Source organism: Manis pentadactyla, chromosome 1 (genome assembly GCF_030020395.1).
Source record: "Manis pentadactyla isolate mManPen7 chromosome 1, mManPen7.hap1, whole genome shotgun sequence".
Lineage (NCBI taxonomy): Eukaryota > Metazoa > Chordata > Mammalia > Pholidota > Manidae > Manis > Manis pentadactyla.
The window spans coordinates 8609647-8633874 of record NC_080019.1 but is presented as its reverse complement, the minus strand read 5'-3'; the positions used below and the strand labels follow the sequence as shown (position 1 = coordinate 8633874).

Genomic DNA, 24228 nt, shown 5'->3' with positions numbered 1-24228 from the left:
AATCATAATGTCAACATTCAGAATCTCCCACTTCCTGAAGAACTGGCCAACATGTATGAAGCCTGTATTACATTTAGGACATAAATACATGGCATCTGTACCCAAAAGTGGCCTCATTGAATCCACACACCGGTCTGAGACAGACATCCTACTCCTCATTGTAGACGAAAGAGCAGAGGCTCAACAGGTTCAGGCAGCTCCTAAATCATTTGGGTGTTATTCTGATACAGGACCCTGGATTTCAGGTCCTGGGCCACTTTTTCCTTGGCAGAGATGCTGCCAGTTCTGTAGGACTTGCAGGGACAGTCCCCTGACTTGCAGTGCACACACTCAATAACCTCGCATTATGCCCCAGCAACACACCTGCATCTATGAGCAGCAAGGAGAAGGGGCTGTGGTTCCTGCACTCAAAAGCCTCTGTGCAGAGGAGATGGCAAAGGCCGCCCGTCTACGCAAGGGCCTTCCTTCCAGACATTGTGCAGTGGTGGCCAAGAGAAGGGATTCTGGCAGGTCTTGCAAGGCACTGCTGAGTCAAGGAGGGCAAGGAAGGCAAATAAGGGAGGGTAACAGGCCCTACAGGCAGGAGAAGCGACAGGAGGCAGCTCCCAGAGATGGACAGGTGCCTGGGGGCCCGGGGAAGCTGGGCCCAGTCTGCAGAATGGCACAATGGGGAAGGAGAGGCGTGGAGGGCTCGTGAACATCACTCTGAGGAACTGGGTAAATCCCGGGATGGCACAGTCATTCTGTGCCGAGGATCCTGGCACACCTGCCTCACTAACCATGGAGATCGTGGGAGACTTCAACAAAGAGACGATCTAACTGTTGAGATAAATGTTACCTCCACAAAAAGGAAGCAAGGAAGGAGATGGCCATACTGTACTTAATTCTGACCAAAAAATAACTGGTAGCAGACGTGGAAGTGACAGAGCACCGGGGAAGTCAAAGAGGGAACGTGGCGTCACCCCCTGGGGCCTGCGGGCACCCTTCTGGTGGCTGCCACTCCAAGTGCTCACCATGGGGCAGGCACCTTGCAGGCTCGCCGCAGCAGCCCTGTGTAAGGTGGGCATTAGCCCCACTTGTACAGATGAGGACATGAGCTCAGGAGGTAGAGTGTGCCTAAGGACACAGAGCACAGTGGTAGGGCCAGTATAACCAGAATCGAGAACGAGACGTCAGGACACTGCAATGGAAACAGCCAGCAGTGTGGAGCCAAGCAGCTGGGGCTGAAAGGTGACAAGAAACATGGGCTGGGGTGAGGGATCAGGGGGTCCGGTGCAGAGGCACAGCTGAATCCCCAGGACTCCCCACGCTACCCTGGAGGGATGTGCTTGGGCGGGCAGAGTGGGGGCCCTGGGTGAGGTGCCTGGCAGCAGCACCTGGGGATGGCCAGGGGCAGAAGAAGCTAAAGAAGAAGGCTGTCCAGGCTGCAGCAGTAACAAGCAGAGCAAAGGCAGGTGGGCCACAGCAGAAGGCAAGGGCAGGAGAGGGCTCAAGGAAAGAAAGGGCTTGGAGTGGGCTTCCTGTCAAGAGGATGTCCACCCAAGCCGGAGCCAAAACCCGAAAGCTGGAACACAGGCTTAAAGGCAGTGTCAAAAGTAAGAGTTCCAGGACACACAAGCAACAAAAGGAAAAACATACAAACTAGACATCAAAATTATAAACATCTGTGTTTCAAAGGATATCTAAAGTGAAAAGACAACCCATAGATGGGGAGAAAAATTTTGTGAATCATTTATCTGATAAAGGACTTGTATATAGAATGTATAAAGAACTCTTACAATTCATTAATAAAAAAGACAAATAACCCCCAAACGGGCAAAGGCTTGAAGACAGTTCTCCTAAGATGATATACAAATGGTGAACACACATGAAAAGATGCTCAATATCATCAGTCATCAGGGGACTGCGAATCAAAACCAGTGAGATGCCACTCCACCCTGATGAGGATGGCTAAGTTAAAAGAGAGACAATAACAAGTGTTGACGAGTATAGGGAGCAATTGGATCCTTCAAGTGCTGCGGACAGGAATATAAAATGGTGCAGCCACATTGGAAAACAGCCTAGCAGTTACTCCAAAGGTTAAACATCATGCAAGGATCCAGTAAGTCCACTCCTAGATATTTATCCAAGGGGATGGAAAACATATGTTTTTTGTACATACATGTGTACAGAAGCGTTCTTCATAATGGCCAAAAAGTGCAAACAATGGAAATAGCCAGCTGAAGAAAGGAGAGATAAAATGCCATCTACCCATTATCTGGTAACAAAAAGGAATAAAGTCCAATACATGCTACAACATGAACTTCTGCTTACCAGAACACTGAAAGGAAAATGCAGAAAGAAAAAGTAGGTTTTAGCACAAATATCCTTTTTATTTATTTTTTTAAAAGAGGCCCACCAAAATTATCCTATTTAAGAAAAAAAAACTTCTTTAATATCTAAGGTGGAAATAATAAAAAAACAATTTTAAGTTTGTTGTAACTAACAAAATCAAAATATCTTCCGGTCCAGACTATTATATAGAAATTATATTGATGGGCTAGATAAGTACTTTATCATGGAGGGCACACTGGCCTCAGATGTGCTGGCTCTAAAGTGCCTTGAGCTTTGTTGAGTCCAAGTGCCTTTAGATGGGATCTGCCTGGGCACAGCTGCCCACATCCTCACCACTCCTGAGCTTGGACCCTTCATCAGGGGCATTTCCTACCGTGTCCCTCTCCACAGCCCCTGCCAAGGTACACATCACATTTATAACCAATTTGTAGTTCTGCATCATCATTTCTAAAATGTCTGTTTCCGTGAACATGGGGACAGAGACAGTAGGACATAAGTCCTCAATTAGGCACATGCCCCCAGTCAGAACACCACTCCTTCAAGAAAATGTTTCCCTTTTTCATGCTGTTTCCCATGACACAGTGACTTGACAATTAAAACCATTCACAGGCATGTGTGTGGAAGAAAAGGTGGAGGTCCAGGTCTGGGGGTAGAGGGAGAAAGCAGGTTAAAAATACACAAGGTGCCAGAGCGAGGAGCAGACTGAGGTGGGCACCAAGTGCACAGTGAAGGTGGGGTGCACTGGTATCCCCCCTCCTTCTCAGCCCCACTCTGCACCCCTTTCTTCCCTCCTGACTGAAGAAGGCCCCTCCTTCCTTCTTCATACCCTCATAAGAATGAATCACAGGAATTTCTGCCACAACGGAACATCATTATTTTCCATCTCCTTTACATATGAGGAAATGAGGCCCAGAAAGGCAACGGGTCTAAACCATGGCTTTAAAAATTGTGCTTTTTAAGTAAAATCAGTCGTCCAAGAAGTGTATTTAGATAAATCAGAGCTGATCTGATGGGCAGCCTCGCTCTGCCCTGTGGGGCCCAGGGGGGCTCTGTGGCAGTTTGAAGCACTGGTACAAAGTGACAGACAAGCTGAGAATGGGTCCGGTCCAAAGCCAGAAAGCCCTGCAGGAACTGTATTTCCCTATTTTCTGTACTCTCGATGCTCCGCCATCTGGGGCCTCACTGCCTCTGGGGAGCCTGCCCCTTCCTGAGCAAACCGCTCCCCGGTAAGCACACCTTTCATCCACAGCACCCAGTCGGGAGGGAGCTACACCGAGACCCTGATGCGGCTCTCCCTGTGCTCTTACCCTCCGGGCCAGCATTCCCCAGGCCCAGTCAGCCCAGGCCAGGCTGGGCAGCCCCTGTGTCCTCCAAAATCACTCAGCTCACTGACCCTAAACCTGCCCACTCCCACCTGCGGAAACAGAAACGCAGTAAGGCCTCCCACCCTGCCCTCTCCTCACCCCCTCTGCCCCTCCCCCAAGCCCCGAGGGCTCCCGCGCGGCGCCCCCCCCAACCGCATGGCATGGCCCCTCCTCTGGGAACTGTACACTCTTTTCAGTGGCAATCATCTCCTGATCTGTTGGCATCGCCAACATGGCATAAGAACAAAAACTACAATTAAAAACAAGCCCATTCTAGAAGCGACCATTATCCCCAGAAATCATGGCATTAGGATTTATAAAATTCACATCCTGAAGGCGCCGCCAGAGAAGATCTCCTGGATGACCTTCGGCCGTGCGCAGAGGGATGAGGTGGTGGGGGCCTGGGGCCACAGGGAAGGGCAGGGCGGGTCGGTGGGAAGCTCCTGGCAAGAAGGCGGGTGCGGAGAGGGCGAGGTGCGTGTGGCTCGAGGAAGAGGTCGGGGAGGAAACGGGGCCGTGGCGCTCGGGCCCCGGTCCAGTCCGGCGGCCTCAGCCGTCCAGCTCCTCCTTGACGGTGATGCGCAGCGGGCAGATGCGCATGGGCTCGGGCGGCCCGTCGCCCCGCGTGCCCCCCAGGTAGAAGTAGGGCCGCACCTCCCCGAAGCGGGCGTGGAAGGTGTAGAGGTGGCAGTGGCGCTCGGCGTCGTAGAAGGACAGCTCGCCCTCCTCGCACTCCAGCTCCACGCGCAGGCGGCGAGGGATGGCGGGGACCAGGGGGGACGTGGCCGGGTCCGAGGTCACGCAGTGGTCCCCCTCCACGCCCTGCGTGCGGCACACGTACCAGAAGCCCGAGCGCGTGTCGTGGTAGCAGCTGTGCGAGTGGCCCTCGGCGCCCGCGTCCTGGCGCATGCGCACCACGCCCACCCGCCAGCTGGGCAGAGTCCCCAGGTCCACCTCCCAGGTGTGGGAGCCCTGGGAGAAGGCACAGGAGCCCAGCAGGCAGGGCGCCGAGGAGAAGCGCTCCGGGTTCTCCACCTGGACCCGGTAGCCGTGGTTGGTGACGCTGGTGAGGTCGTCGGACACGGACAGCCAGCCAGCCGCGGTGTTGGGATCGAAGCTGAAGGGCACTGAGAGCAAGGGGAGAAGGGGGGACATCAGCACGCCTCCCGCGCCACCCTCCTGCCGCGCCAGCTGATGCCTCCAGTCCCCACAGACTGACCAGCTGTGTCTCCGGCCCCAGTGCAGGGAGGAAACTGCCCTCAGCCAAGTGCACGGTTATGGGTTGAACTGTGCCCTTATAGGATGCTGCCCTAGAGGTTTCAGAGGGGGCATGGCCCTACTGACACTTTCATTTTGGACTTCTAGCCTTTGGAATGTGAGCAAATAATTATGTGTCATATTAAAGCATCCAGATTATAGTCCTTTGTTGATAAAATCAGGAAGCCAATACAGGTGGGGACACCAGCTCACACAACTCATTTGACATCTTAGGAGAAAGCATGTAACATTCCTCTGGGTCACTAGTGTTTCTCCCTCTAAAATTATGGCATCTCGGTCAATCCGGACTCATACAACAAAAATACCACAGACCAAGGGGCTTAAACAATAGAAATTTCTTTCTCATAGTTCAGGAGGCTGGAAGGCCAAGATCAGGGTGCCAGCACAGTGGGGTTCTGAGAGGGCCTCTTCCTGGTTTACTGATGGTTCCTTCTGGGTCCTCACTGTGGGGGAGAGAAGGAAGGGGCAAGGAAGCCAGCTCTCTGACATCTCTTCCTGTGAGGGGATAATCCCATCATGGGGGCTCCTCCCTCATGGCCTCACCTAATCCTAATCACCTCCTAAGGCCCTGACTCCAAATACCATCACATGGGAGGTCAGGGCTGCAACATATGGATTTCAAGGAGACACACACACTCTGCCCACAGCACACAACAGAGCGGCTCACATGCGCTGGAATCACCTTGGGAGAGGCAATGCTGAACTGGAAGTCTTTCATTACACCTGCAGTACAGTTCAGAAGAGAGAGGGAAGCCAGTTCCTCTTTCTGAAGAGGTGGCCGAGGGTCAAGACCCGAAAAGGAGGGAGTCCTGCCAGGAGGGGCTTGAGCAGGGGGGCAGGCTGTGGAGCAGGGCCCGGAGACCTATTTGAAAGACGCTGGAGAAAAGCTCAGTCAAGAGATGAGGAGGTCAGAAGGGGCGGGAAGCTGGAAGACACAGGCTCAGCTGGCCCTCTGCCTCGTCTGAAGTGCTTGCTCCACCTGTCACAACCCCCGACCCCACCACCCCGCACCCCTGCTCACCAGATTCAACAGACATGACCATCTTCCTCCAGACCCGGTACTGCAGGGAGTCCAGGTACTTGCAGACATCAATGAGCATGCCAGGCTGCACGGGCTCTGGCTCCATGGTGCAGAAGAGGCTGGGAAAGGAGAGTTGGGCTGGTGGGCAACCCAGGGCCATGCACCCTGGGCCTCACTGCGTCAGCTGCCAACAGGCAACAGGACTGTGTCCTCTGCCCCCAGGCTTAATCCCCTAGCAATGTTACCCGAGATAAACCTACGCTGTGCTCTGTGGGGGAGACAAGCCCAGAGCCAAGGAGGCTGCGCCTGCCTACAGGATGCAGTGCATAGGCCGGAATAAATATAAGTAGGAAGTTCTCAGACACAGTACCCACCCTGTGGCAGTAAACACTTACACATCCACCCATGGAATGTCTGAGTGGGAAGAGACCTTAAAGGTCCTCTAGACCAATAGTGTGAAGGCATCTTGCTTGAACACCCCCAGCAACAGGGAACTCACTACTGCTCAGAGCACTACCTTCCACCCCTGTACAGCTCTGACCAGGGCACAGCTCTTCCTAATGCACCACTGTGACCCAGCAAACGTCAACACAAATCCGTGTGTCCTGAGGCTCTCAGAGGGGAGGAGAGAACCGAAGAACAAGCCTAAGAGTTGGGATGACCCACTGTGAAACATGAGCCAGGTGCAGGCTGGCACACTCCCTCCCCGCGGAGTGTGTGGTAATGCTCCCACTCTGGGCAACAGCACCATGCCAGGGCAAATCGGAAGTCCAATGCCTTAAAGGAGGGCTCACTGCGCCTGGCCAGCACCCCCCACTCCCATTTTTCACACCCAGCTGGCTTCATTCCCTGCCTGGCCTGGAGCCGAAGCTTGCACCCCTGGTATTTCTGCCTGCGCTTCCCCTCCCTTCCCCTCCACAAGCCTTGGCAACTTACCGGCGTTTTCGGCTCTTATGTTTCTGAAAGAGAAAAAACCAGAGACATAAAAAGAGTAAAAAGCATGTAAGTTTCTGACCTAAGGAGGAGTCATACCCCCCGTGTTCATGGATCAAAAGACTTGATATTGTTAAGATGGCAATATTTCCCTAATTGATCTATAGAGTCAATATGATTTCTATCAAAATTCTTGCTGACTTCTTTGCAGACACTGATTAGATCATCCTAAAATCCATGTGGAAATTCAAGGTACCCAGAATAGCCAAAACAATCCTGGAAAAGAACAAAGTTGGTGGCTCACATTTCCTGATTTCAAAACTTGTTAAAAGTAAGAGTAATCAAGATAGTGTGGTACTAACCTATGGATATAGATCAATGGACACTGAAAGTCTAGAGACAAACCCTCACATTTACTGTTAATTGGTAACTGTAAGGGTGCCAAGACCACTCAAGGCAGAAAGAATAGTCTCCAAGAAACGGTAGGAGGACAACCGCATATCCACAAACCAAAGAATGAAGCTGGACTCGCACCTTGCAACAAATACAAAAATTAACTCAAGATGGGTCAGACTTACATGTAGCACCACAGCTATAAAACTTATGGCCTTGGCTTAAGCAGTGGTTTCTTAGATATGACACCAAAAGAGCACAAGCAGCAAAAGGGGACAGACACACTGGACTTCCTCGAAATGAAAAACTTGTGTGCTTCCAAGGATGTCATCCAGAAAGTGAAAAGATAACCCACAGATGGGAGAAAATATTTATACATCATGTATCTAATAAAGGTCTAGTATCCATAATACATAAAAACTCTTAACATGTAAACAACAAAAACACCAGCAACCCAATTTAAAAAATGCACAAAGGACTTGAATATACATTTCCCCAAAGATACAGAAATAGCCAAGAACATGAAAAGATGCTCAACATCATTAGCCATCAGAGAAATAAATGCAAATCAAAACCTAATGAGATGCTACTTCATACCCATTACAATGGCTTAAGAAAAACAAATTTTTAAGTGTTGGCAAACATGTGGAAAAATTACGGTCCTCACACACTGCTCATGGGAATGTGAAATGGTGCAGTCACATGGCAGTTGTTCAAACAGTTATACTTAAATGTCCAGAACAGGCAACTCCATGGAGACAAAAAGGAGACTGGTGTTCGCTCAGGGTCGTGGGAGGGGGTGATAGCTGTTCACACTAAAAACCACTAAATTACACATTTTCTAGGTGAGTGATGTAGTATGTGAATTACATCCAGTAAAGTTTCTATATAAGAGAGGACTGAAAAGCATCCCTGAAGGTAGCTGGGTACAGGGTCTGGGCAAGATGACTCCCCCCACTTCCAATGGAGAAACAGCAAGGACTCCAGCCTGTAGAGCCACTGACGCCTGTGATGAGGGGCATCATGAAGATAGGGGACATACGGCCCAAAGCTTTGTGTGAGGCAGAGAACCCACCAAAGTCCCTGTCCCTTCCCGTCCACTCTACAGACAGCCCCTTCTGGAGAGCTCAGCTGTTCTGCAAGTAAAGAGGACACCTGGCTATCCTGACCAGCTTCCAAACTAGCTTTCCAGTTATGGAATCGTCTCCATAAAGACCCAGTGACAATGGGTGTGTGTGTGGGAATGTGGAGGTAGGAGAAGGAAATCAATAGAAGGAAGGAAAGAAATGAACTAAATATATTCTTCTAGAGAATGGAGTCATCCTTTTCTTAAGGAAATACAAGATACCAAAACATATTTAGATTAAAAGTTTAAATAATTGTGTACTTTAAAAATACTCTAATTTACATTCTTTAGAAAATCCCGTAACCCCGGTCTAATCATGAGAAAAACATTAGACAAACCAAGCCTGGCGGAACGGCCTTCAGGACACCTGGCTGTACGCCCAGGACTGCGGACGTGCTTTGACACAGAGAAAGAGTAGGAGCTGGTCCCGGAACAGGGGAGGCTGGGAGACGGGAGCTGAACGCAAGGTGGGTCTCGGGGACAGGGAGAGGACGTTAATGGGAAAACTGGCAAGCTCGGAGTCTGGAGTCTGGATTGGCCAGCCGTGCCCAGGTAATGGAAGACGTTAACAACGGGAGAGGGCAGGTGAAGGGGTACCCGGGAGTACTCAGTTCTGTCTTGGCAACTCTTCCACAGACCTAGAGTTATTCCAAAATAAAAAGTTTACTGAAATAGTACTCTATTGTACTGAGTGGAAAGAAGGAACAAAAAAGGAGAGGAGAGAGCAAGCGTGAGTCTAAGAGAGGAAGGGAGGGGGGGAAGGAAGGAGAGAAGAGGGCGGCGCCCCTCCTCTGCGAGCCCGGCCGGCCGGCTCTCCGGGGGCGACGGAATCACCGGGGAGTGGGGTGCCAAGGCCGCTGGCCCCCAGCTCCCCGCTGGCTCCTGAACACCTGGTCCCTGGACCTGAGCCCAGATGGGGAGCAAACTCACCATGAGGAAGGAAACATCATCCTCCTTCATCTCCATCTGCAGCCGCTCGATCTCCTGGGCCAGGGCCTCCGTGTCCTCCGCGAGCTGCCTCATCTTCTCCTCGGCCAGGAGCTGCTTCTGCCTCGCCTCCTCGGCCATGGCGTCCAGGACGGCCTGCTCCTCCGCCCTCAAGAACGCGCGAAGCTTATCAAACTCCTGGCGGATTCGCCCTTCCAGCCAGGCGGCCTCCACCTGCAGTGCAGAGGGGGAGCCCCAGATGGCGAGTGCGGGTGGAACCCCAGCCATCGCCTAGCTCATCACTGTCATGTTTTAGCAAAGCAACTCTATTTTCAAAAGAAACTGTACGCAGAACCCAAAGAGATAAAATGCGTAGATTCGGTATTAGCACAAGTTTATGTTTAAATTTAAAATAAGTCAAACTGCAAAATGAGGTGGTCTCAATCAATTTAAAAAAATTAAATCACAACTGTGATTTTTACAGATGACAACTGTAGCCCTAGAACTTCCTCAACGTACAATATTCTGTATCTTATTTAGGTTGCATAAGAGCCAAGGAAATCCTAAATCACAGAAACAAATGGCTGCAAAAACCAATGATTTTTAGAAATTATTGTCCTTCCGAACTTTGAACTTCAAATTTGTCTGGTCCAGAGACTTACCAAAAGAGGAGTAGGAAGTATTTATTTTAAAACAGAATCATTAATAATAGACATACTCCTAACCATAACTACAAACCTATTTAAAAGTTAAAGCCAAAATGCAGAAAAAGCATAGAAACATCTCTCATCACCTTGGAATGAAAAAGACCTTTCTTACCATATATATAAATCTGAGAAGCCTCCAAGAAAGAATGAGATAACTGAACACATACAAAAATAAGAAGCAAGGACTACCAGTGGAGAGTTAAATACACAAACACAATCCCATAAAGACTACTGGAAAACAACTCCACATGTGTCTCTAGCGGGGCAGCTTAGGAATCTCATCTTTGCATTCAAAGTTCAGTATGCTTATGGTTTGACAATATGATAACTAAATGATTTACTAAAAACGTGAAAAGGATAAAAAAAAGTGAAAATGTGCACTGAAAATGAAATCAACTAGGAAAAACATGTGCAACCCCCAACAGGCTGAGCAATCTACAAGGAGAAGCCACAAACATTCCAAGGAAAGGAATGTGAACTAGCATTCACAGGAGAAACACAAATGACTGTGAGACCTGGGAGAGGATGCACAAACTCATTAATAATCAAAGAAATGCAAATGAGAAGAGATGGCACAGTTGGGATATCAGGCTCTGAAGACTGATGATGTACAGTGGGAGACTGAAATTCAGGATGATTCCTGTCACCCAGAGAGAGAAAAAGCAGAGCCACAAGAACATCCAGCCAGCGCAAAGGGAACTCCATAAACTGACTTTATTCACTGGCAATGGCAGCTTAGAGATAAAGGGGTGAACGCCCAAACTTTCACGTCACCCACTGACCCGGATTGATAGCGTTTAGGGGAAAGGCATTAATCAAGCTGGAATCCTGGAATCTTCACGCTTGACCATGTTAGGTCAGGTCTGTCTGTCACTTGGATATACGGACCCTCCCCAAGTGTCCCACACAAGGCCAGTCAGGTAAATGGTGTTTGCTACAAAAGGAAATCAAGTCAAGCACAGAGATGAAGCTCCATGGTTCCAGGACAACTGCTGGGAAAACCTAACACTGTGCTCCAGTCACAGCAGGGCAGTGACCTCCTCTTTGGAGTGGAAGCTGAACACGCGTCTGTGGCTCTGACACTGTGACAACAAAAACGATTCATCAAAAGAGCGAAGTCCGTTGGTCTACAAGACATGAGAACCGGTGAATGACCTCTCTACTGGGCGCTTCACGTGCAGTATCTCGGCTGAACTTTTAAAAGGTTCCTAGAGAGGGAACTGTCCTCTTTTCACAGAAGAGGGGGACTGTCTTGGAGGGTTTGCTTGGAGAACAAGGCTTGGGTTCGAAAGTAGGTCTGCTTTGTGGTTACTGCCAGATGTGAGTGAGGCTTTCCCAGGCTCACTCCTTCCCATGGACACACGGGCAGTGGAGGGCCTTGGCCAGAGCTTTAGGGGAGTGCCGGGCAGCCCGAGCCACGAGTATCTTTGCTGAGCCTGTGATGAGTCCACCTGAGCAGCAATTATCAGATGCATTTTCCCAGGAAGTAAGGGACAGAGACAGGAGAAGCGGTCAGACAGCAGGATGCAGTCCACACAGCACTCAGAGGGAGAGGGTGCCCGGTGTGACAGCAAGAGTGGGGCAAGAGGGGGGCCCATACATTCCTTCAGGTAACAAGCATTTATCCATCACCTACTGTGTGCCAAGAATTCTTAGATACTAGTGGGCCCTACTTTCATTATATTCTAACAGAAGAACGTAACAGAATAAACAGAAATAGAAAATGAAATAAAGAAATAATTATGAGTGGAGAGTGGCTTATAGAACAAGAGCAGAAGCAGGGGGCCAGGTAGAGGCCAGGTGACAAGGGTGGTGGTGGCAGAAACGGTGTGTCAGATGCACAGGATACACTGTGGAGACTGGGGACAGGACTCCTGATGAAGGGGTTGTGGGGAGGGAGGGGGAAAGGAGTAACCGAAGAGCCCAGGTCACCATTGGCTTGGACATTGGAGAGATGGGGATGTGCTAAAGCTAGTCTGAAGCCATAGTACAGGTGGCACTGGTGGCCTTTTAAGCTGCTCCTGCAGCTGCTGGGTGGCCATGCCCAGGTGTTTAAAGAGGCCATGCTGTGCAGCCCGTCGGAGAACATGGCTGTGCTAGACCCTCAGGGCTGGGGAAGGCCAACTCTATGTCCACAGCCACAGCCAAGGCCAGCCCGCCCTCACCAGTGCCCCGGCTGCCCCGGGTGTCCCTCACCTCCCCGCCGAGCCCGAGCACTCACTCACCTGATTGTGCTTGGAGATGGCCTCATAGGAGCGCCGCATGGCCCAGAAGGCCTTGGCTTTCTCCCGCAGCGCGTGCTCCATGTTCCTGCACTTGGCCTGCCGTGAGGAGCAAAGAGGCGGGTCAGGGCTGGCAGCCGGGCAGAGAGGGTGGCACACACCGACGACTGGAGCTCCGCTTGCACGTGGGTACGACTCAGCCTCGTGTACTGAACCCGGCCCGTCTGCACTGCGGGGCACAGTGGGAAGGTACATGCAGCCCGGACCTGGAATCTGAAGTCCACAGCATAACTGGTTCCTCGTTTTACACCAGGCACAGATACAGAGCCGGGGTAGAGGAGGAAGGGGACCTATTCCCTCTTGAGTTGGTCGGTACAGCAGAGAAGGGCAGCCTGCTGAGGCCTAAGCTGGTCCAGGCTGGGCGGGCAGTGAGCCCCTGAGCTGTGCGCATTCCTGTAAGGACGACGTGCGCCCAGCCTCCCTCGTGACCTTCACTAATGAACTGCAGTCACTAACAACGGATCTGATTATGGGGCTTATCCAGGCTGGTCATTCCCACAGGGCCTTATCTTCGCTGCACCTCCCGGCATCCCTACCTTATTCCAGTATTCTAATAGTGTCTGGTTCATGTGAAATGCTTTAATCAGCAGATCCAAATACTTTTTGTTCAGTCGTTTTTGTTTTTAAAACTTTAACCATTGATCTGTTCTCCTTGAAGAGTCACTACTAGTTTTAGGTTGGATCCCTACCTTTTGTATCCCAGGCCTATCAATTTCTCTCCATCTTTATCCTTCTTTCTATATTCTGAGAAAACTTTGCAAGCTTTTTCTTCAAAGAAATGATAAAAGTAACAATGCTAATAACATTAATTATAAATGCCTGCCCTTTCTTTATCAAGCATTTACTACTTGCCAGGGACTGTGTTAATTACTAATTACATCACTTAATTGTCACATTATCCCTATTAGGTTAAGTAATATTATTAGCCCCATTTTACAGATGAAAAAAGCTGAAGCACAGAAAGGGAAAGTGACCAGCCCAAGGGCACACAGCTAGTATGTGGCCGAAGAAGGATGTGAACCTAGACAGTGGTGGTAGGCAGCCCCTAAGATGGCCCCAGTGAGCCCTCCTGTGAGATAAGAGTTTGTTGTTTTAAGCTGACAAGTTTGGGGGAGATTTGTTATACAGGTGATCTGCAGCAATAGGTCCTCAAGAGCCTCATCCCAGCCTGGACCTGACTTAGGTGATGAGATTCTGGACCTGGAGCTGATACTGTAATGGGATAAGACATCTGCAGACCTCAGGATGGGTGAGACATCCTGCACATGGGAGGGACACAAGTCAGTGGGGGCCAGAGGAAAGACTGGAGGAGGCAGCCTCTGAAATGGCCCCAGGGAGCCTGCCTCCTGGGATTCCTGCCCTGGTGGAGGCCCCACACTGTGGGCTGCACATAGGGACTTACTTCTAACCAACAGAATATAGCAAGTGATGGATATCACTTCTGAGATGAGGTGACATTCATCTCACCCTGTTTTGCTCACATGGACGCCAGCAACTGAGGGTGGCCTCCAACCCTCCATCAATCACATGACTAAGTCTGAACAGGACCTTGGCAAGCCTTCAGATGAGACTGCAACTCCACCCAATACCTTGATCACAGCATTGTCAGAGACCCCACGGTGGGGCAGGGAGACCTAGCTAAGTTGTGCCTGGATTCCTAACCACAGAAACCCTGAGATAATAGATATTTGTTGTTTTAAACCACTACATTTCTGGGTAATTTGTTACGCAGCAACAGCTAACTAGGACATCTGTCCTGCTCTACAGCCCATTATTTTAAGTGCTTTTTTTTTAACACCAGGAAATAAAATAATGAATGATTTCATTTTCTGTAGGTTTTGTTTTCTTTTCTACTCATTCTAGTCACTTTAATGTTCTTCTTGAGAATACTGAACAGATTTTTGAAAACACTGTTTTCTGTAGTACATCATCTCTGAGGTATATCTCCTCAATAGCCAAATAATAGTATGAGCCCCAAAGAGACCACTGAAACACCACCCTAATGTTTTATCGTGTGGGACTAGATGTTTTGTTAGAGTCCAAAAGGACAATTCCGTGATTCGCCAAATAAGTATGAATGACAGGAGTGCAGCAGCTGCTCACACACACGACTCAGGGGTGCTGACCCCCGAACAACACAGCCTGGCCCTCTGCCCTTCAACCTTGACAGGGAGTTATAGGATGATGAGGGTGGGAGGAGGTGACAGTCCCTTGTCCTTCCCAAACTTTTCAATCACTTAGAGATTTCAGGTTTAATTCAGCAAAGACAACCCTAAAATGACCCTTTCTGAAATGTTAGCTGGTGAGACCAACCAATGGGTATGGTATTACTCCAAGCATGTACTATGCACAAGGCACTAAATAAAGCACTTTACAAACACCATCATTCTTATGAGGTAGACACTATATTCCTATTACACAGAGAAGAAAAGAAAAGAAGGCCCAGAGAAGTTCAGCAACTTGCCAAATCTATACAGGTAGACAGGAGCAGAACTAGGGTTTGTAGTCAGAACTAACACTAGAGGCCATGTTCTTAGCCAAACACCATCCGCCCACCTCATTCGGGGGTTCTTACTATGTTTGTATAGCTGTCTGTTGTGTTTCTAAATGTGTCACCTTATTTCCAAATTGTTGTCTTTAAAATTGTTGCCAGTTTTCTTTAGTTCTGGGGAATAAAAGTTTCTAATTGTCAATACTTTACCAAATTCCTCAAATAACCTAGCACATTAATGAAATTTTCCTCCCATAAATGTGAAACTAAACAATATGTTTCAAAACTAATGTATTCAAAAATGTCCATCAACAAGAGATAGTATATTATGGAATATTCATATAATGGAAAGCTACTTAGCAATAAAAAAGGAACTACTGATACATATAACATGGGTGAATCAAAAATATATACATATAGCATCATTGTATTTATGTAAAATTCAAGGACAGGCATCATTAAGATTGTCTCTGGGTAGAGGGCAGACTGGGAAGAAGGGAGCTCTCCAGGTGAGAGAACATTCTAGAGTGTCCGGCAGTGCAGGCATAGGGTGTAAGAGTCAGAACACAGCAAACAACACTTAAGACCCCTGCATCTTATTGTATATAAATTATATCTCAAATTTTTAAAAACCTATAAGTTTTATCCTTTTCCTGTCACCAAGAGCTTTCTTTCCCTAATGAAAGGAAATTCTTTCCTTTGAATTTCTCTTAAGTTCAGTGAGTACTTCTTACCTTTCAATCTCTTTAGCTGTTGTTGGCAATTTGTTCCCTTTGGCATAAAACATGAATGTGCAACAATCTGTAAACAGTCATAAATTGAACACCTCTTATGAACTTCCCAAGATGCATCCGTTCTCAATCTTATCCTCTCTTCTGTCCGAGGAAACAACTCTGACAGATTTTTATAGGATTCCCTTGACTTCCTTTACAGTTGTACTGTCTTTGTGTGCTTCCCTAACCTAAATAATATACTTCAGTTTTGCCTGGTTTTGAACTTCATATTAACAGAATCATATCATATGTACTCTTTTGTACCTTGCTTTCTTCACCTAAGGTTTGTAGGATTCAAATACATTATTGTATTTAAGTTTCACTGTTGCACTGTATTCCATTGTGTGCATACACTACCATCATCTATCCATTCCGTCGCTAATGGCAGGTTGGGTCATTTATATCTTCAAGTGATACAAATAGCATGAACATTCCTGTATAAGTCTCCTGGTGTAAACGCACACACCTTTCTCTACAAAATATTCCAGTGGGTAGGAATGCTAGGCCACAGGTATGTGTATCTTCACCCTTAGAAGATAACTGTTTCCCAAAACAGCTGTATCAATTTATACCACATGAGCAATACTAATGAAAAACATGCATTAGCCATTTGGACCTTTACTTTTTAAATACCTGTTAAAGCCTTTTGACCTTTTTCCTACTGAGTTGCCTGCCATTTTCCTACTGGTTTGTAAGAATATATTATAGATACACAATGTATGTCTTTTATGGGCTAGATGTATAACAGATGTCTTCTATTGTATCGCTTTATCTCTTACTTTCATTATGGTCCAATTTATCAGTCTTGTCCTTCAGAACTAATGCTGATTGGTTTTAAGAAATATCTTTCTACACTGAGGTCACAAAGATAATCTATGTTTTTTGTTTTGTTTTGTTTTAAGCTTTACGCTTTCCTTTCCTTTTTAGGTCTAATGTGAACACCTGGAGTTTATTTTGTGAATGGTGTGGCCAGGAGGCTCTTTGTCTCAGAACCATTATGTAAGATTACTATCATTCCCCACCGACCTGAAGGGCCACCTATTATTCACCAAACACAGACCTGTTTCCAGGTTCTCTGGTCTGCTTCCCTGGCCCATCTGTTTATACTTGTGCCCATATTACACAGTCCTAATTTCTATAGCTATAAAAGAACCCGATATCTAATAAATATCTCCTAAGAATGTTTTAGCCATTCTTGGCCCTTTGAGTTTTCATACAAATTTTAGAATTAGCTTGTCAAATTCCACAAAACAATCATGTTGGGATTTTGACTGGGTTGGTACCAACTCTACAGATCAATTTGGACATAAATGACATCTTTAAATACCAAGTATTTTAATCTATGAACATGGTATATCTTGCCACTTAAGTCTTCTTTAATATCCCTCAAAAAAGTTTTATATTTTCCCCTGTTGGAGCTCTGGTCACTTTTGCACACTCTTTGTACATTTATTCCCAAACATCCTATTTTTATACTATTGTAAACATTTTAATTTTTATATTCTATTTGTTATTGACACACAAAAATACAATGGATTCTTAATCTTGATTTTGCAACCAGCATTTGGTCTAAACTCATTCATATTCACTACCTGTAGCACTGAGACAGGAAGGCAGCAGGGCGTAACTCCTGCCCAGTTAAAGTACAGTGTGGGCCCTGGAAAAGGACAAAGTCTTACAAAACAGGGTGCTTGAGATTGAAACAATGTTAACAATTTGCTCCCCATTGGGACCCAGTGGTATAGAAGAGCTCATTGCTCAGTCATGTAGGCCCATTAGTTTACAATAGGGTATCAAGGAAACCTTCACAAAGATAGGTTAAAATATAACTAGCATTCTGGCTGAATCTATAGAAAACTCCCACTTCAGCAAAAAACCCTAGACACTGAGACCCCAAACGGCAAACTTGCCCCTCCCTGCACCTGTGCGGAGTTCCATACTTTCTCTTATCCTGACTAAAGCTCTCTTTCTGTAACTGAATAAAAACTCTCTGTAAATCTTCTGCCTTGTCCGTTCACAAAGTTCATTCTTTGACTTCGCGAACAAGAACCCTGGCTACAGCATCTTTTTATTTTCTGTGCAACAGAAATTTCTATGCAATCATACATAATTGTATTACCTATGTATAATGAAATGCCAGTGTTGTTTCCCTCTTTCCAAACCTTCTACTTTTTATGATTCCTGACTGACTTTATCAGTTAAGATCTCCAGTACAAAGCTGAATAGAACTGCTCATAATGGACATTCCTGTTTTCTTCTTCATCTCAGTAAGAAAAATCTTCCATTGCTAAATAAGGTATTAAGTTTTTTGGTAGATACCCTTAATCAAATTAATGACATTTCTTCCATTCCTAGTTTGCTAATTTTGTTTAAATCACAAAAGGATAAGGAACTTTATCAAATGCATTTTTAAAATCTATGATATAATCTACTTCAGTGGCACAGATTGTTTTCTTATCCACCTGACAACTTATTTAGCTGGAGCATTTAACATAATCACCAGTATAGTTGCACTTAAACCTGTATCATTTTGTCCTGTGCTACTTGTCCTGCTTGTTTAATATTTCTTTTAATTACCTTTCTTGCCTTTTTTTTGGATTTACTATGCATTTTACCCCACTTTTTCCCCTTCAATGCAGTTAGTGATTAACCTAGAAAAACTTAGTGAAAAACCCAAGATTGTCACAGCCCCCTGCAAGTACTTATCAAAGTGCTACATCCAGGCTGCAACCAGGGCTGTCTGACCCAAGCCCACATATGCTGCTGCTTCTGACCAGTTCCCACCTGCTTCACCCAACTGTCCCACCATGGCCTTGAAAACCAGCTCGGGCCCCCCTTATTTCCTTCAGAAAGCTGCCTCGATCTCCCCCCTGAGGTCAGACACACCTCCATGGGCTCTCACTGCTCCCCAGTACACCTCCATCACCCCACTCCTGCCCTGCTTTTAAAATTGCCTTACTTTCCTGGAAAGGCTCCAGGCTTCCTGGGGGCAGGTCCTACTGCCCAGGTCCTCTCACCCAGCACCTTGGCACTCAACGCACCCAAAAAACTTTTGCAGGACTGAAGGCTTGATCTGCAAGTGTTGCAGCTGCTTTGTCCACCACATGACCCCAGGGCTCAGCACAAAGCAGACACTCAACTAACAACTTGCCCAGTCAGTGAATGCCACATTCACGCCACACCACCTCCGGGACTGAGAGCTAGACCTGACCGGTATCCTTTGTCACTAAACACTGGTGAGAACTTCAGCAAAAGCTCTTCCTCTGGTTGTCAGGCTCCGCACCTTGAAGATGCAGGCATGGAAGTGCCTACGGTCTCTCAAATTGCACCCTAAAAATGGAGAATGCAAGTTTTCACCATCCATGCCTACCTAGCCCATTGCCAAGATCTCCTGACATCTGTCTCTAGTTTGTGTCCTTTCTCCTATGTATTTCCAACATTTGTTCTCAGACAGATTGACATGACACCTAAGAGCTCTGGCACCTGGCCACGCGGGTCCAAATCCCAGCTCCTCACTTCATAGTGGGTGATCTTGAGCATGTTCCTTAACTCCTGGCACCTCAGTTTCCTCATCTGTATAAGAAAGATGAGAACACCGCCTAGCTCACAGGACTGCTGTGAGGATCCAGAAAGCCAATCCATGCGAAGTGCTTAAAAGAGAGTATTGTTACTATTAAGTGCCCCTTACTGCAGGTGACTTAACTCTCCTGCTGGTTATCCCCCAGGTTTCTTAAAGGGATAGTGTAAATGCATGCGACGTGATCTCACCTAGATCCCTTCCTTACCCATCCCCAACCCCATCTCCCTCCCCATTCTTCCTCTCCCCTTGGTGTGCAGTCCTCCTTCTGAGGCCAATGTCCACCGTGACGCCTCCTGCGGGGTCCCATAACAAGAAGCCTCGGTGAGCAGTGTTCAGTGAGACCCCATCCCTGCCCTGGGCACATGCCTTACCAAGTGGGCAATAAATACCCTTCAGTCAGACTTGGATCTGGTGGGGCCTGGCCCATAAGGGGGGATCTAGGTGGGGGTGAGTAAGCAGGAAAAAAGGGAAAAGAATTGGAAAGGGGAAGACTTAAGAGGTACATGGAATAATTCTAGGTTACATTTGGCCAGAGGAGTCTAAGAAGAGGAAGGGGCTGGGGCAGAGAATGGCTGTCATGTCAGTCTGATGGGACAGACAGGAAAGGGGTCTACATAAGGCAGGTCAGAAGCCTGGGACATGGTGGAGGTTCAGGGCATGTTTGCTTTGAAGATGTAAGCCAGAGTGAGCGTGGACTGGGAGTCAGGACATCCGAGTTCTAATTCCAGGTACACTTTCAGTCCCTGTGACCTACTGGAGTCCCTGTATCTCTCCAAGTTTCCACTTTCTCGTCAGTAAAATGTAATCATCTCCTCACAGTCGCTTGTGGCTCTGGCTCTGTGTATTTGGGGGATCTGCGGGTATTCCATGAGTGTTTTAAATTAGTGTTTTCATTCAATGATAACCTAAAAAAATACCAAGGTAAACCTACTCTGAGGCACCTCATAAACAGTGCTGACATGGGCTTTCAGTTCCTACAACTTCAGTGCCAGGATTTGCATCTCATTAGCAACTTCCCCGGCACCAGGCTACCCTATTTTCACTGTCTGGGCCTAAAAAGGAAAGAACAGAAATACACTTCACAGGTGAAGGGATGTGCAAGACCCAAACGAAAGCCAGTCATATTACAGGAAAGCTTCAGAGTTCTTCAAACAAGGCCATTTTGGCTGGCAAACCAAGTAATCCCGGGGAACAGGGTGCAGGGGCATCACAAGTACTGCCAGGCAAGCGTCACAGTCACCCAGGGGCAGCACTGTAGTTTCAGGAAAATAAAACCTTGTCATTAATATCTAAACTAGAATTGCACTGATTTTAGTTTTCTGTATACTTAATCTGTAAACTTCATTTGGGTTTACTGACTGTATGTGGTGTAAGCAGGAAGTTTACACTAGTTTGGGTTCATACATAAGGAGTAAGGTAAGATTATTTAAGTCCCACTGTTGGAATGTATTTTCCTTTGAGGAGAATAGGTACATTGTTCAAGTTTGATGAACACTGCACTAGGGAATTTCCTAAGGTCCCTTCAAGCTCCAACATGTACTAAAGGTCTGGCTGATGCACTGATGTTGTGGTCTGAAACCCCATCGTCCTTCCCTTCGTGCCCCATTACCAGTAGGACAAATCTCCAGATCTCTAACACCCTCCACAGCCCTGTGGGATCTGTCCTCAAGGCCCTCACGCCTCATCCAGACATCAGTGGGTTACTGCACGCCCCACCTTCCCTACCTGCTCTGAGCCTTCAGGTCTCTGTGAAATCTGGTCCTCCCCATGCACCAGCAGGCAAGGGCAGCCTCCCTGTACAATGGTCCGTTCCATCCTGTACTGTCCTGCACAGGAGTATCGCAGGCTGAAACTATGTAATTATGGGTGTGATCATTACCCAATCATGATTCTCTGACTCCAAGAAGGCAGGGGCTAGGGCTGCCCTGTCCTCTACTGGATGTGCTGCGCCTGACACAAAGCAGGCACTCAGCCCACACCTACTGACAGTGGCTCTTACCACTAAAGTCTCTAAGTACCCCCACACACAGTCAGCTGCCCTCACAGCTCCCAGAACAGAGGACCAGCAGGCAAAGTGTTCCCCTGGGACCATGACCAGCATAGGAGATGAACAAAGCCCCAGGCACACGGTATCTGCTCTGTAGCTTTTACTTAACCTGAGACTCAGTGCTGCTGTCTATAAAATGGGGAGAATAGTGCCTACTCTTAGCAAGCTGAATAATGGCCCCCCAAAGATGTCCAGTCCTAATTCCTAGGACGTGTGAACACATCAGCTTACATGCAAAAAGGACTTTGTGGATGTGATTAAATTATGGATTTTCAGATGGGGCGATTATCCATGATTGTCTGGGAAGACCGAATGTAATAACAAGGGTCCTGGCAAGAAGGAGGTAGGAGAGTTAGAGGAAGCAATGGGGCAACAGAGACAGAAGTTGGAATGATGTACTTTCAAGAAGGAGGAAGGGGCCTCTAAAAGCTCCATGGGGCGAGGGTTCCATCTCGCTAACCTCTGTGGTCTCAACACACAGAACAGGGCGTGGAACACAAAAGGTCCTTGGCACACAGCTGTCTGACACGAGTGAGTTCCACCCTGCAGCAGGCTGGGCCCACTCAGCTGGCTGGCATTCTCCTCGGACCCTTCAGGACTAGACTCCCTACCTGCTCAGACACTGCCCTGATGCCCATAGATTTGACAGCATCATTGCTCTGCTTAAAACCCTCTAACAGCTCCCTACAGTCCTCAGCATGACAGCCAAGCCCCAAGCCTCCTGGCTCCTCTTGCATCTGCATCCTCATTCTAACTATTGTAAAATTCTTTCTGTGCCTGGAAAGTCAGGCCTCCCTGCTTCTGGACCCTTAAATATACTGCTGTCTCTGCCTGAAATACCCTCCCTTACCTCCTTCATCTGGCTAACACCTCCTCATCCCTCAAGTTTCTGTTTGAAGCTCCCTGAAGACATGAATTATTGTTTATCTTGTGTCCTGCAGTATCCCCAGGACTTAGCAGTACAAGGCATCTGCTCAGTAAACAGAAAGTTGTCATTAGGTCTAACTAATGACGATGTGTGCTTTCTCGCATCTGGTTCAGTCATCTTGAATTCTGGCTTAGCCTGGACCTGGGGGTGCTGCCCTTGGCCTTGACCCCTGCCCATCTTCCTGCTCTGTACCTCTGCAAGTCTGATGGTGATTAGACATGACTCCTTCATGGTGGGCTCCCTACTGGACCCCAGCCCCCAGAAATGCCCAGCACTTACTTTAGCTGACCCAATTCAGGACCTGGCACTTCTGCCAGTGGAAATAGGGAAAGGCATTATTGTGGAAACTGTTAAACAAATAAGGTGACAGGAGTTATAGGGTTATCCCTTTGGCAAACTACTGTAGTGTTCAGACGTGCATATTGATGACATGCCCCTTCACTTGAACTTTGTCATGTTTAGAAAGACATCGAAACAAACTAACGAAGATAGTTTCTGGAGATCAGCCATTGGGAGTTCTTGCAACACCTCCTTTTCAATACACTCAGCTGCCTACCAGCTAATCAGCGTTCTCCAAACTGTGAGTCTGACTCATGTATTAGCAAGTAATGAAAAAAAATTGGTGTTTTTCACACCCTGTGCAATTTTGAAAAATAAAACAAGCCAGAATACAAAAGACATTTTCACAGAACTCTTATTTCAACTGACACATACATATGGGTGTTCTGGATCACAATGGGAAACACATTTGTTACTACTAGCTAAGGTCAAAAATTTTGAAAACTCCTGATTGGCTAATCCTTATTTTCCGGTCATCTTTCCTTCCTATACCAAAGAATTCTTCATGTTAGTTCTGCTCTGTAAGTTGCTCCTTACCTTATTTAAAGTCTCTAGAACTCTAGGTATTGGGATGCTGGGAGAGTGATGCAGAATAAGCCAGCTGGTCAGGGCCAGAGGCCTCCCCACAGTACACAACAGATGGGGCTGTTTCGGAACATCGGTGACCCATTTGGGGGGACCGTAAGGCTCCACATCCCCGGTCTTGGGCTCCTGCACCTCTAGCCTGAGTGTACCCAGCTCCCGGTTCCTAAGCATTACCCACATCTGCGCTGCCCAAAGAGCGCGGGGCCTCAGTCCTTCACGAGTGGGTGGGGCTGTCTGGACAACACCGTGTAAGCCCAGTTCTCACACTTCTGGTTACATTCCCTCTCCTCCCATCTCAGGCCCGCTAGGCCGGCCTTGGTGAAAAAGGCAGCCTCTGCAGGTCACCAAAGCCAGAAATGTGGGGATCCTTTGGAGGCACAAGCGGGCGGGCAGCAGGAGGAGGGGCGGGGCTGAGCAGGCCGGAGTGGTGGGCGTGGCGGGGTCAGGGGTGCGGGATTCCGGTCCCGGCTGGGCCACCACGTGCGCGCCCCGCCACCTCCCCACACTGCCACTCTTACCCGAAAGTCGTGCGCAGTGTCTTTTACTGGCTGTACGCGGTGCCCCTGGTGCCGGGGGTCGGCCTGGCAGGAGCAACACAGCAGCTCCTTGTCTTCGAGGCAGAAGAGGTTGAACTGGCCGCGGTGCAGGCGGCAGAGGCGCGGGGAACGGTGGCCGGTCCAGCGCGCGCCCTCCGCCTCCTCGCGCAGCAGCTTCTCCACCAGATTGTTGAGGGTGTGGTTGGTGCGCAGGTCGGCGGGAGTCGCGCGGTCCTTGCACACCGGGCAGGTAGGCGCCACCTGCACCTCCCAGCAGCGGGTCACGCACCCGCGGCAGAAGTTGTGGCCGCAGCGCAGAGTCACAGCGTCGCGGAACGGGTCGTAGCAGACGGCACAGAGCAGCTCCTCCTTGAAGGAGCGAGAAGGCCCAGGGGACACAGCGGGGCCCGGCTCCATGGCACCAACCTCCGGTTCCCGAGCCCGCAACTTTCTCTCCGGCCCCTCCCACACGCCTCCGGGCCGGGGACCGGAGGTGAGCGGCGCCCAGCCCCTTGCCCTTCGGGGCGCTGAGCGACAGCGACGCCGACCAATCGCGCGGCGCACGCTTGGGAGGCTCCGCTCTA

The 24228-nt window shown here is 48.3% G+C and overlaps 1 protein-coding gene across 1 annotated transcript; it reads right to left on the bottom strand.

The window, feature by feature from the left end:
- Positions 1 to 3821: 3821 nt before the first annotated feature.
- On the bottom strand, positions 3822 to 24184 carry TRIM35 (tripartite motif containing 35). The gene is made up of 6 exons (XM_036889147.2): positions 23627 to 24184; positions 12309 to 12404; positions 9380 to 9610; positions 6934 to 6956; positions 5998 to 6116; positions 3822 to 4825 (listed from the first exon to the last, which is right to left on the bottom strand). The coding sequence occupies exons 1-6, from the start codon at positions 24059 to 24061 to the stop codon at positions 4248 to 4250; spliced, it is 1482 nt and encodes a 493-aa protein (XP_036745042.1). The 5' UTR covers positions 24062 to 24184; the 3' UTR covers positions 3822 to 4247.
- Positions 24185 to 24228: the final 44 nt, after the last annotated feature.

Coding starts and splice junctions, on each gene's coding strand:
- TRIM35 (XM_036889147.2), bottom strand. CDS start 24,061: ATGGAGCCGGGCCCCGCTGTGTCCCCTGGGCCTTCTCGCTCCTTCAAG. Junction 12,405..23,626: donor ACACTGCGCACGACTTTCGG/GTAAGAGTGGCA, acceptor TCCTCACGGCAG/GCCAAGTGCAGGAACATGGA. Junction 6,957..9,379: donor ATGATGTTTCCTTCCTCATG/GTGAGTTTGCTC, acceptor TTTCTCTTTCAG/AAACATAAGAGCCGAAAACG.